The sequence below is a fragment of the Pseudopipra pipra genome, chromosome Z (assembly GCF_036250125.1).
Source record: "Pseudopipra pipra isolate bDixPip1 chromosome Z, bDixPip1.hap1, whole genome shotgun sequence".
NCBI classification, from domain to species: domain Eukaryota; kingdom Metazoa; phylum Chordata; class Aves; order Passeriformes; family Pipridae; genus Pseudopipra; species Pseudopipra pipra.
Window position 1 is genome coordinate 70,948,202 of NC_087581.1, and position 14,017 is coordinate 70,962,218.

The 14,017-nt window shown below is 40.7% G+C and overlaps 1 protein-coding gene across 1 annotated transcript in view; it reads left to right on the top strand.

The window, feature by feature from the left end:
• The window catches only part of ROR2 (receptor tyrosine kinase like orphan receptor 2), a 147,483-nt gene extending 133,999 nt beyond the window's left edge, over positions 1 to 13,484 (top strand). Inside the window, exons 5-9 of the mRNA XM_064643213.1 lie at positions 1,156 to 1,283; positions 4,402 to 4,716; positions 6,429 to 6,674; positions 8,287 to 8,489; positions 10,161 to 13,484. Coding sequence (XP_064499283.1) covers positions 1,156 to 1,283; positions 4,402 to 4,716; positions 6,429 to 6,674; positions 8,287 to 8,489; positions 10,161 to 11,603 — 2,335 coding nt within the window. The 3' untranslated portion in view covers positions 11,604 to 13,484. The remainder of the gene's footprint in view (positions 1 to 1,155; positions 1,284 to 4,401; positions 4,717 to 6,428; positions 6,675 to 8,286; positions 8,490 to 10,160) is intronic.
• Positions 13,485 to 14,017: the final 533 nt, after the last annotated feature.

Genomic DNA, 14,017 nt, shown 5'->3' on the forward strand with positions numbered 1-14,017 from the left:
CTGCGCTGTACAGACAATACTGCTCAACCTTCCCCTGCCAGAGAGTTTACACTTTAAGAAATATTGGTATTTGTAAGAGGAGTGGAAACATGGGTGGCCAGAAGAGATGTTGATACCCAAAGGTAACAAAAGTACAAACTGCAGAGGAGTATTGAAGTCATACTTGAAAAATTGCTGGTCTTGCAGAGGTATCTCAGACTTTCAAACAGTTCAGTTGCAGAAGCTGATTACATTTTTAGATGCCCTGCTCTGGAGTCACGGTTTTCTAGATTATGTTTTATACCTACTTTTCATCCATCATGCAGTAAATGACATGATGTGAATCCATCAGGTTAGTGAATCATAGTACAGAGGAAGCACAGGGAATACTGGATATTGACTCTGAGCATGCTCTCTCTCTGAAGTCTCTTTTTTTATTTCTCTGACACTTATGATCTGCAGATCAGCTCTGTATTATTTACAAGGGCTTTGGGGATGAAGTGTTGAACCACTGAGCCTTTAGGCTAGGGCTTTCGTGCCAAAATATTTGTGTTGATGTAAGGGAGTGAAAGGCCCAAAGCCTCATTGAATTGAAAACTGTATTAAAATATATGTTGAAAGAGAAATTTGGCCCTGACTCTCACTACAGAGAAAAGAGGTTATAACCTTGGTTACTTTTTATTCTCTTTACCTAATTCAAAGTTCAAAATTATTTCATGTTTTAATTCAAGCTTGGCAAGATCTCTTCTGCTATCAACTACAGGAAATGAAGAATGGGTGAAAGAAGTGGGAGAAGAGAACAAACTGCCTAATTTTACAGTGTACAGCTGGATGCCAAAATTGCATAGGGACATATAATAAGATCTATGTTGCTGTTTCAGTCTAAAGGCTTTTTAATAGATTCATCTGTCAAATCCAATTATTAGTAGTATATGATTTTTAAATTAATCTCAGGTTTTGTTTTACTTCTTTCTGTAATGAGCTATTTACAGGGTCCCTCATTAATACTTTAAGGTAGTGTAGAGAGAATTGGAGGAGAAAGCTGCACCTGGGGAATGGAACGACTTCAGATTTACAGTATTTTGAGTTTTCCTACTTTTGTAAGAATATGTTATGTAAAAATACGCTGGGGGCAGCTAGACATTTGCATATAAGATCCTAACATGTCTTTTGCAGGGAAGATTACCACGAAGATGGGTTCTGTCAGCCGTACAGGGGGATTGCATGTGCGCGAATCATCGGAAACAGGACCATTTATGTGGACTCCCTCCAGATGCAAGGGGAAATTGAAAACCGAATTACTGGTAAGCTCACACATTTCTTTAGCCTTAAAAAAAACCCAAAAAAACAAAAAAAACAACCATATTAATGAGAGTATCCAGTTCAGGTAAAAATAACACCATCATCCTCCCAGTTTCGTCAGTCAGTGACTAAGGCATCCTTGTGTTAAGGTTTAGAGGAGGTGAGCCCACTTCTGGCTTGTGCAGTTGGCAAAATTTGGAGCAAGGAAGATGAGTATCTGCTGTAATGTGTAAAAGCAATGTGTAAAAGCTTTTTCTGTGTCATTAGGTAAAATGTCAGACCGCTGACTTTTTAACAGCTTCTGGTTTGTACTGGAGATTTTTACACGATGGATTCAAAATAAGATTTATTTTTTTTTTAACTAATTTGTGATATAGTGAAAAAGTACTGATTTTTTATTGTCTTGAAAAATGTAGGGTGGCTTTTCCCCTGAGTTTCCTTTCTTATTGCATAATTCTGGCAGAGTCTGGATTTCACACTGGTTTATATAAAACAAGAGTTGACCTTCCTGTGCTCTGCCTATGCTTAATCTTTCTCTGAACATATTTTTTGTACAGAGACACAAATGTGCATCCAAAATCTTAATGACTTTTAATGGGCTGTACATCAACATGGGTGTTCTTCATTGGATCTGTTGGCTGACATTAGCAGCTGTGACTCTGATGTACACAAGCAGAGCAAGGAAATGAATCCATGGAGTAGAGCACACTGTTTATCATAATATATAGCAAATTAACTCAGTCCAGCAGGAGCTTATTGCATCTGGCCAGATATAGCTCACTAATTGACTCTGCAACTTTAGCATAACTAAACCAAACGGAGTTTAATGTTGCTTGTCAGCTCTAACTCCTTAAAGATATTGCCTTAAAGATATTGCCTTAAGGTCTCTGGCAAGCCAGAAATTTGAGAGAGTTTTTTTGTCTGTTCTTGAGATGGTGATTGGATTCTGGGACTGGCAAAGTTCAGGTGCTGAGCTTTCCTTGTGCTATTACAGCTCATCTCCCTCCCTCCTTTCTCCTGTACTCTGTTGTCATTCCACCCTCTTTAACCATTATGTCATCAATTAATACATACTATTGATACAACTTTTTCCCAATGACTTAATCTCTGTCCTGTTTGGATGTTTTTCAGCAATATGGAAATGTCCAACTCTTCGAAATTATTAAATCTGTAACTCTGGAATTAGGTTGATAATGTCCTTTCCAAAAAAAAAAACAAACAAACACCCAACCAAACCTAAAAAAATCCAACAACCAAAAAACTCTGACATCATCCAGAAAATATGCATTAATCAAGTTGTGTTGTTTCTGGAATATGTAACCTGGGCATTGATGACCAGGCTTCTGGTTCCCTATTACCACCAATTATTGGTTAGGTTTTGGTGGCTGAGGGCTGGAATTCACTGTTCTGGAGCTGAGGAGAATTTCTGAAGGGACTGTTCTTTTTCAGAAACATGCTATGAACCACCATGTAGAGCTACCCAGTGCCAGCTAGGCCGTAATATTGATCTGTCAATAATGCAGCATTTTCAAACTATCTACATCTGAAGGTCATACCAAATGCTTTATGAAAAAATGATCCTGAGGATTTCATAGCATTATTGGTTCTTATGACTCTTATGTAAAACAAGTAATGCAAGACTGGCTGTTCTCTACCCAAATGAGAGTGTATTTTTGAAATTGCAGTACCTTGTTAGGTAAAGGAAAAAAAAAAAAAGTACTGAATAACTGCTTTGGGATTTTGCTTATAGTTTTGCCTGTACCTCCTAAACACAGTTTTTGATGGAAGTGTTTGTGCTCCAGTGTGCATGGGAAGTGGTGACACCTACTGCCCGACGCCAGGAACATTTAGCAAGGTTACGTCTGTGGGGAATTTTCGTTCTGGATTTCCTGTTCCCTTTGTCGATCGAAATTCTGTAACGCAGTGCCCTCACAAAATTTAGTGTGGAGGTTCAAATAGTCGACACTGGCTACTGCAGTCTTCCAGTTTTATTTTTTCCCTGTTAGTCTTTGGGACAGGTGTGTGTCACAGATACGTTCTGAGGCCTAATGCTGTGCTTGCATGCAGTATTCCCTACACGACTGAAAAATAGTTATATTCCTGTGTTAATATTTCTGAATAATTATAAACAAATGTGTAAACAGTATGAAAGGCTGGATCTGGGGCTGCTTGCTGCATGTTTGGTGTTTAGGAAGAGGCAGGAGACTCTGTGATAGCATGTGCCAGCAGGAAATCAAAAGGTTGAAAGGAGAGAGGGGGACAAGAGGAAAAGAATTTATTTGTAGGTTGTAAATAGGCTTCTGAATGACATTTCCTCTCTTTTTACGGTCTGAATTGGTGGAACATGCAGTCTAGCAAACCTCACTCAAAAATTATGCTTTACTGGGTGAATAAATGTTCCTTCATTTAAAGCTTGACTCAGCACCAGGTACATGATGCACACACATATTTGTCTTTTCTTTGCAACATGCAAGGAAACCTTGAGATAAATTTTAGCTTGTAGGTGCTGAGAGCTAAAGGGGAGAATTATGTTCCTGATTCATTATGACATTCATCTTAATGTGATCAGCATGCTGGGACTCACTGCATTCATTTTCCCCAAACTGTTGCCTATTAGGCTTCTCATGCCTGTTAATAACAATACCAATACCAATAACAATACCAACTAAATACCAATGGCACACTTCCTTTCGCCAGACAAGACTTGAAAAACACTTTGTTTATTGATCAAAATGTTTACAGGAGGAAGAAGTTAGGTGATCCTTGTTCAGATTTTACCTAATTAGGAACTTTGGAACATGTCAGGTGTATCTTGCCTTTGCTCTTTATGCTTTTAAATTAAAATTAGCCAAGGCCAGTAGTTTGAGCAATGGTAGTCACATGGGTAACTTCCTAAGGACTGAAGTCCTACAAGCTCTGTGAAGAAGTCAGAGGGACACTGGGATGCTGGGTTTTCTTTCTGCATTTGTCAGCTCTCCTTTACAGCAGAAATGGCCTCGTTTACCCGTTGCTCAGTGGGCTTTCAGACCCTCAAGGAAAGATGAAAGTTGTTAAAGGCAAATGACGTGGGGGGTTTGTTTTGCTAATCGGTACTTAAGCAGTACTTTTGTCCCTTTGCAGCTGCGTTTACCATGATTGGCACTTCCACGCACTTGTCCGACCAGTGCTCCCAGTTCGCCATCCCATCCTTCTGCCACTTCGTGTTCCCCCTGTGTGACGAGCGCTCCCGGACCCCTAAGCCACGGGAACTGTGCCGGGATGAATGCGAAGTTCTGGAGAACGATCTCTGCAGGCAGGAGTACAACATCGCCAGGTCAAACCCCCTCATCTTGATGCAGCTGCAGTTGCCTAAGTGTGAGGACCTCCCACGACCTGACACCTTGGAAGCTGCCAACTGCATAAGGATTGGGATCCCTGTGGAGAGGCTCAGCCGATGTAAGTCTGGGTGTTTCATCACGGGGAAAAAATAAGAGTTTGTTGCTTCCTTGGCTTGAGTCTGGAAGACTATTTTATCAGCCATTCCTTTTGTAGGGAAAGCATGGCTGTACTGGACAACACTGCTTCTATCTTGTTAGCACTGACCATGATCTTGCACTGTTGTAAGGTACAGTTAGGACAGCAAGGAACCCTAAAGGATGCTGCTTAATACCAAAAAGGATTATGTCAACTGCCCTGGGCTATAAAACTCTGTGTTCACCCAGCCAGTTTGATACAGATTTGCAAGGGGAGAAGCGTGTTTCCTCCACCCAAAGCTCAGACCTTACCTTTTTGGGTGAGCCACCCCATGCATCTGTGAGCTCTGTTTGCCTATCAATAAACATCAAACAGTCTGTTGAAGTGTCACTGAAAGATGTGTTAAGAAGTGAAACAGTATGTTCGTTCTTTCTATATGGAAATCCACAAGAATATTAATCCTGTAAATCGCATGTGGGGTGTAATTGTCTTTATTTACACACATACGATGAGTTAAAACATTTATCCTGCTTTCATGAATTTATATTTACATCCAAGATTAAGAAGGCTGTTCTGTTGTCACTAATTATGTTTGGACGATTTTTCTGACTACTCCATTTCATAGCAATTAGGCCCCTAAAATATTCAACAAGAAAACCCCAAGAGACCAACGCTGTTTAAAGTTCAAAGTGTGATAAGATTATTCTAAATATTCATTGTCTGAGTCCACAGTTAGGAGCAGGAGTCGTGGCATAAAGGTGGCCATGGAAGACTAGCTATGTGCTTATAAGTTAATAATGTAGTGTAGCTGAGAAGTAGAAGCAATAGAGAAAACCATGACAGAGGCAAATCAGCCAAGGAAGAGATATCAAGCAAAAGGAATGAAAACAAAACCAATAAAAAGTCTGGCAAAAGTTGTCCATGATCCTCAGAGCCAATGGTGCTGCTGCTGGTGGAACAGCTGCAGCTTGAATACACGGTGGTTTTGAAAGAGCTGCATTCCTGAGGGCAGGAGAGATCAGAAAAATGGAGAAGGTAATGTTGCAAACATGCAGGAAAATGCATGATTCAGTTCAGATGATTCATGTGGAAGACAAGCATTTAAAGACTACGAAGAGAGGATAACAGCAAAAAAAGAATAAAGATGTGGGGTCAGCAGATATGAAAATGATGCATCTAAAGAGAAGAAAAGACTAAATACGTTTTTTTCCTAAAGAAGAAAATAAGGAAAAGTAGGCAAGAGGCATTAGAAAACACAGTACTAATTTCTATAGAAAGTGAGCAGTGTGAAGAAGACGGGAAGATGAGAAATAAAAGTGGTGGGATGTTTACACTGTTGGCATCTGAGGACTTTTCCTGAAGTGGAACTCATATTTCTGATTCTTTTTAATTTATCATATTCTGTAGCTAAAGGTCCATACATATTCCTTAGTCTCAACTTGCATTTAAAATTAGAAATAGTTGTGTGTGTGTAGCCACAGAGGTGAGACACTCCAAGAGAGAATGCAGAATTAACCGGGTGTAAAATCGCACAGAGCTGAAATTTCAAACCAAACACCTTTTGTTTAAGCCCTGAAGCACCTAAATTTAAGTGCTTTTTTTGCATACATGGTCTGTGGGCCTCAACAGTTTTGGTCTTGCCGTCCCTTGACTGTTTGGGTTTTTGAAACACTTTGCCAAACCCTGTGTTGCAGATCATCAATGCTACAATGGCTCTGGAGCGGACTACAGAGGGACGGTCAGCGTTACCAAGTCTGGCCACACTTGCCAGCTCTGGGACTCACAGAGTCCCCACAACCACGATCTGACAAGCACACAGTTTCCAGAGCTAGGCGGAGGACATGCGTATTGTCGAAATCCTGGAGGTCAGATGGATGGTCCCTGGTGTTTCACAAAGAATAAAAACGTACGCATGGAACTGTGTGACATACCTTCTTGTAGTATGTATTCTCTTTCTTTTATCCCCTACTACTGTTCTGAATCCTGTGTAATTTTGAATGCTCCTGATTGTTGCAATTCACTTAAGGGGGTTATGGTTTTGAATGTTTAACTTGCAGTAGCTTTGTTTTCAGTCGTGGGTTTTGATGTTTTCTGGAGATCAGAGCTTGTAACTGAGATAATGTGACACTTTTTGGTTACATATTAGAGGCTTAGTCTGAGATAATAATTCATGATAATGCTGCAGTTTGTATTTTGACTTGTCAAATGCCAAATTGGACATGGAAAACACCTATATGTGTTTGATTTGCTCATGCTACTCAAGGCTATATTGCTTTTGTTCTATGTGACATCTTGCAGGCAGCAAGGATTTTCAGATCCTATAGAGGGAGATATAACACCATGCCTGGTGGGAAAGACAAACCATTTGAAGTGCAGAAGCAGAGATGGCATAAAAGACATGATCTTATCAGAAAAGTCCTGCATTAGCTGCTAGTGGCTCTGTACTGCACAACTGATTGCAAAAATAAAAACCACAGCTCTCACAGCTTAATACTGTTCCACTCAGCTCCCTATATTAGTACAGACTTCACACATTAACAGTCTTTGGGCATGACAAAGTGACTTATTACCGTGCTTCATTAGGAAGAAAAGCATGTTTCCTGCAGCAAAAGGTATATATCATGGAAGCCATAAAAGTGGATTGCCTGGATCTTTAAAACTGCTCAGAACTAATATGGAATTTCTTAGTTACTTCACTTTTTTACAGTAACATAATTTGACATTTATAATAAATTTCTACGTGGCGTGTAACATGGTGTAAAGATAACACTGGGATGTGGTTGTGGTGAAAGCAGTTGCCACAAATAGCAAAACCACAGGTTACAGAAAACATCCCAGGCAGTTCCAGAGAACATTTTGGACATCTCTGTGCTTTTCTAGAGTCTCTAAATATTAAGACAAAAATCATTTTAGGAAGGTTAAAGAACAGTCTTTCTAAGTGTATTGATGGCTCTTTCATTTCTGTCTCACTCAACATAAAAGCACTTTAATTTTATTAAGTACAGAACAAATAATATCTTTGCTAATGAGAAGTGAGATTTGTTTTATTCTGGGCAGAAGTAGTATCAGTGGAAGTAAAGAATGGGCAAAGTGCTGATAAAATGGCTGAAGCTGTGAGAGAGGGCCAGACTGCAATGTTGTGCTGAGGTTTGTCACATGGAGTTCACTGCTTTATATATTGTCACGGAGACTGCTTGTTCTTTATACCCTGAACAAAATAATGCAGTGATTCTCTGGTCTGTATTCTGTAGTTTCCACAACTGGAAGCCTCAAGAAAAAAGGTGAAATTAACCAAATACTGTTACAGTCAACACATTAAATGTGGGGCTCCTAGTCTACCTTCATACTGCTAGTTGCTATGTCCAGTCAAGCTTCTTTGAAATAATCAATGGAAAGTTATGGAGAAGGGGGAGAGGGTAGCGTGACTTCTGTTTTCGAGATATGGTTTGCTTTTTGTTTAAAATATAGTATTAATAGTCATAATCATTTGCTTAACTATGAAATGTCTTTAAAATACTTATTGTAAGCAATGAGCCTTTCTGTGCTCGGCAGGTCCACATGACAACAGCAAAATGGGAATCCTCTACATCCTTGTTCCCAGCATAGCCATTCCTCTGGTGATAGCCTGCCTTTTCTTCCTGGTGTGTATGTGCAGAAACAAACAGAAGGCGTCTGCTGCTACACCACAGCGTCGCCAGCTGATGGCATCTCCCAGCCAGGACATGGAAATGCCTCTCATTAATCAACACAAACAGGTATTTCTTACAGAATTTGCTCAGGCCCACGTATTTCTGAACTGTTGTGATTTTAACTGTCTCAGGTTGTCTGTGTTCAAACTGAGCCGTGTTGTAGGGGACCTAATTTTCATGCTGTGCAGGCCATCTATTTCAGGGAAAAACAATCCTTACACCTGCTAGCTGTATCTAGAAATCCCAGCCTTGTGTGACAGCTTTCAGTACAGAGCTTTTTATGGCATTTGTCCTTACCTGTCAGTCACCATTTTGCCTGTTGTCGCAGTGACTGGAAATGTTGTTATGTCTGATCCAGCCTGCAGCCTGCAGCTCCTTTTTGCTGCTGATAATGACGTGGCCAGTTTGCTTGGTTTAAGTGTGGTGCACAGTGGGGTTTCTTGTCTAATCCATCAGCTCAAGACAGCTGTTGTTCTGATCCATAACTGAACGGGGAGCTGAGATGGGGTGCAACGTTTTTAAAGGCTGAGTATCGCAAAGGATGGTGAAACAAAAATGGCTTTGAACTCCTGTCTGCAGAAGTCAGCTCCTGCACAGGATTTTCTGGGCCAAATAACTGATCTCTGTGCTGAAATCCTGTTCAGTGCTAATGTTTAATTTTTAATCACAGCATTTACAAAATGCAAGCTCTAAAACGCAATGCTCACTTTGGAACAATTGAACAACATCTCTTCAGGAAACTGTAGAATATTTGATGAGTATGACCAATTGTAGCAAATTGGATTGATTTTTTTGTGTAAAGGGTAGGTTTAATGGCTGCGCAGGACTGTGCTGCAAATTTTCTGGCCCAGTCCACAGTCTGCTGGCCACTAAAATCAGAGATTGTTCCCAGATCACCTGTTAAAGCCTCTTTCCAGCCTGCCCTACTCCCTCATGCTGCAGTGCTGCGTGTGTGAAGCTGTGCCAGCTGCACCTTGCTCTGTCAGGGACTCCTCCATCCCATGCTGGTCAGGATGGATCCATTACAAACTCCCTTTCTTTCCCTCCCAGCTACAGGAGGGAGGCTCTGGGGGTTTCTCACTCTTGGACTTGCAGCCTTTTCCTTCAAGTACCAGGGAGAAATTCCTTCTTCCTTCTGCTCCAGTTGCACCCCCGTCTTCATCGGGGCTGACACGAGGTTTTTCAGCAGGGGTACTGTACACTGCTGCCCATGGTCAGGGGCCATTCCTCTAGTGCAACAGAGGGAAAAGGGCAGATCTGCTACTGCAGAACTGAAAGAGAGAGGTTTTGTTCCTCCTTCTACTGGAATGGATGTTTCAGTTCAATCTGAGGCTTCCACCTCCTCAGCCAGTGCTTTTCTGACAGACCGCCACTGAGCAGCTCTGGGCTGGTCTGTAGGGCAAGTACAGCTGCAGTTAATAGATGTCATCCTTTGCCAGATTTACTCTGAACCCATTATTCATTTAGCTTGCAGGAAATATGGCCACTCCTTTGTAGAAGTAATTATACTCATTATCTTGCAGCACAATTCAATTTACACTTCTGATAATATTATAACTCACTTCAAGGTTAACTGTAAAATCAATGTACTGATGTGAATATACAAAAAAACCCTGAAAAGTCATTTTGGCCCAGTTTGTCTTGCATTTGGACATCTAGCCACTGGGAGATTTGCTTTAATAATGGTTGTTTAGGAAACACTATGATATTTTACTGACTGTCTTTACTTCATTTCAGGCTAAGCTTAAAGAAATTAATCTGTCCACTGTGCGTTTCATGGAGGAACTAGGAGAGGAGAGGTTTGGCAAAGTCTACAAGGGTCATCTTTTTGGTACAGCACCAGGTGAACAGACACAAGCTGTTGCCATCAAGACGCTTAAAGACAAAGCAGAACTAGCTCTTCGTGAGGAATTTAAACATGAGGCAATGATGAGATCACGATTACAGCACCCAAACATCGTTTGTTTGCTGGGAATAGTGACCAAGGAGCAACCTATAAGTATGATATTCAGTTATTGTTCCCACAGTGACCTCCATGAGTTCTTAGTGATGAGATCTCCCCATTCAGATGTTGGCAGCACCGATGATGACAAGACAGTAAAATCCACTCTGGAACCAGCAGACTTTTTCCACATTGTGACTCAGATTGCTGCAGGAATGGAATATCTTTCAAGCCACCATGTTGTCCACAAGGACTTGGCCACTAGAAATATACTGGTGTTCGATAAACTGAATGTGAAAATATCTGATTTAGGCCTTTTCAGGGAAGTTTATGCTGCTGATTACTACAAACTGATGGGAAATTCCCTTCTTCCTATCCGGTGGATGTCCCCTGAGGCTATTATGTATGGCAAGTTTTCTATTGATTCAGATATATGGTCATACGGAGTTGTGTTGTGGGAAGTTTTCAGCTATGGCCTGCAGCCTTACTGTGGTTATTCTAACCAGGATGTCATTGAGATGATCAGGAACCGACAGATTTTGCCGTGTCCCGATGACTGCCCCACGTGGATATACACTTTGATGTTGGAGTGTTGGAATGAATTTCCTAACAGAAGACCAAGGTTTAAAGATATACACAACAGACTAAGAACATGGGGAAATCTTTCTAACTACAACAGCTCAGCGCAAACTTCTGGGGCGAGCAACACCACGCAAACAAGTTCCCTCAGCACAAGCCCTGTTAGCAATGTCAGCAATGCTAGATACATTGGACCAAAGCAGAAAACTCCAGCCTTCCCTCAACCTCAGTTCATACAAATGAAAGGCCAGATGAGACCTATGGTCCCACCTCCGCAGCTCTACATTCCAGTCAATGGTTACCAGCCAATGCCCGCCTATGGTGCTTACTTGCCAAATTTTTATCCTGTCCAAATTCCAATGCAAATGGCTCCTCAGCAGATGCCTCCCCAGATCATTCCCAAACCAGGCTCCCACCACAGCGGGAGCGGATCCACCAGCACAGGCTACGTAACGACGGCGCCTTCCAACGCGTCGGTGGCCGACAGGGCTGCTCTGCTGTCAGAAGGCACAGATGACACACACAATGGAACGGAAGATATTGCCCAGAATCCTGTCCAGGAGGAGGAGGAGGAGGAGAGCTCTGTGCCTGAAACAGAATTGCTGGGTGATAATGACACACTGCAGATGGACGAAGCAGAAATCCAGTCAGAAGCCTAAGGAATTTGGCCTCACTAGTAAGAGCCCCACATCGCTTCCATGCATGGAGACAGTAGATCCTTAGGCTTAATAGAGTGATTTTCATCTGACTGAAACTAAACTAAAAAAGCAACACCAATGTAAAGTGCAGCAGTAATGATATACCGGGTTTACTGACCATTACCACCACTGGATTTTGCAAATATGATGGTATAGAATTGCTGGGTTTAATCTTTTTTACTGTCCTACAGTTCTTGAAAGAAGCTGCTTTTCAGATATGTACTGTTGCTGTGCAACATATTGCAGAGTAGCATTGCACATCGTGTATATCATGATATGTGAGTGTAATGCTAGTGAATTATGCTTAAACCAGTAACACAAAAAGGAATCCAACTATGGTTGCAGAGTTGCTCTAAGCATAAAGAAACACCCTGGCTGTGATGGACAGCTTAGTTTTTAGTATTTATCTCTTTGATGTAATAATGGACATGGGATTGTTGTTTGCTTTTTGAGTCTGAGAAAAAAAAGCTGAGAGTAGTGATCCATGTTTGTATTACCGTAACAACAAAAGTAGGGAAAAGGAACATAAAACTGACTGTGCTGAGTAAGAGCACAGGTCTGTCCAGCCCAGTAGCATGTCTTGAAAGGCCATCGATAATGTCTGCCCAGGGGCAGACTGCAAGGGCAATTTCCCTTGTAGAATTTCCCCAGGGTACCTCCCCAGCCTCCAGCAATTTGTGACTTAGTGACTTCCCAATCCGGAAGTGGATTTTTATTTTTTTTTTTTTTTCCTGCTTAATAGCCCTTGATGGAATTTTGTACCATGAATTTATCCAAATGATTTTGAACTCACATAAACTTAGAGCATCCACAACATCTTGTGGAAAAACGTGAGAGGAGAGAGGATGGATTTCTTTCATCACTTCCAGTGAATGACTGTGAGAGAAGCTTCTGAATGAGATCATCTGACTGCATTTGTGGATGAAAGTATTCCTTCTCTGCTGTGTATTTTCAGCAGCAAACAGCCTTAATACACTGTTAACCAAAAATGGGGATATTGTAGGGGATACTGTAGGTGTGCACTAACTTAATAAATCCAACTTTAATTGCATATTGGTTATCAAGTACAGAAAATGGCTCCACATGTATGTTTCTACATTGTGAAAGTCTTGGGTTTTTTTCGGGGTTATAGACTTACTTGATTTACCACAATTACTGCTGGATTGCATGTGAAACCATGTTTTTTCCTGCCTTTTTTGGTAAAAATGATCTTTGAACTTTAGAAGACCAAAATAAGCAATACTGTACAAGGTGCTGTTTTTGTGCTTCTATTTGCAGGATGAATCATGTACAGACCTTTAAATGTAATTTATGTTTTACTGCATTTTATATATGGTTTTTCATTGAAATATTTGGATTTTTGAATGAATGACTTTATAACTTAACCATTTACAATATTCATACATGATGAAGTTTTATGGTATTGCTGGTTCACTTTGTTAAACATGCAGACAGGTCCATACATTTCATGACCCTTTCTGTACAAATGCAAGCAATACACATTCTCATTGTAGCATTGTAGCCAACACACACTATAGCTGTAAGTTGTACATCCAAACACAGAGTATTCAATAAAGTGATGCAAAAAAGTATGATTAAGTATGTTATCCTACAACCGCTGGGTTTTTTATGGTACTTTGTGGAAATAAAACAGCCAAAATTCCTTAACTTTCAGGTTTCGCACCCAGCTACAGCCTTTTATTTTATTAGATTGGTGTTCACTTGTAAGTTGTATATCATTGTGATCTACACCCTGTGTTCATGGTATGGCAGCATTACTTATTTCCAGCATTTCACCTGGATTTGGAAATGCACTGGTAGGAATAAAATATGAAAGCTTTATTACTTGTGTTAATATAATGCAGCTTTGGGTGCTTTTACTAAATAAAGGATAAATTAAAAAAAAAAAAAGTGAAATTTATTTATGTGAAGTTCTTTGTTTCTCCCAGGTTTCATGTTCTCAGATAAATGCACTTGATTAATCAACTACATTGTCTTCCTTTAGTCCTTTGCTAACTTACTACAGAGTAAATGGAGAGTAACTGGTCCAGTCACACCACAGATTTGTCAGTGAGAGAAGAGATGTAATAAATGAGTAAGTGGAAGTCAGTGGAAGCTTCTGTACAGAACTGTCTGAAGTTCAGCCCATTTCTGATAGTCAAAGTGCATTATGACTTTGTGTGCAAAAAAAACAGGTCAGACTCCCATACTGACTTTCCCATCCCCACTATAACGTGGATTTGCTGTCAAAGTGATGATGAAGGAGTGGTATAAAATTTTCAAGGTCAGCCTTGGTAATACACATGGGACTGGAGAGGGGTTTTCCCCCTCTGTTGATGTGGGTGCCCTTCTCTGAGCTGCCAGGGCCGGAGCTG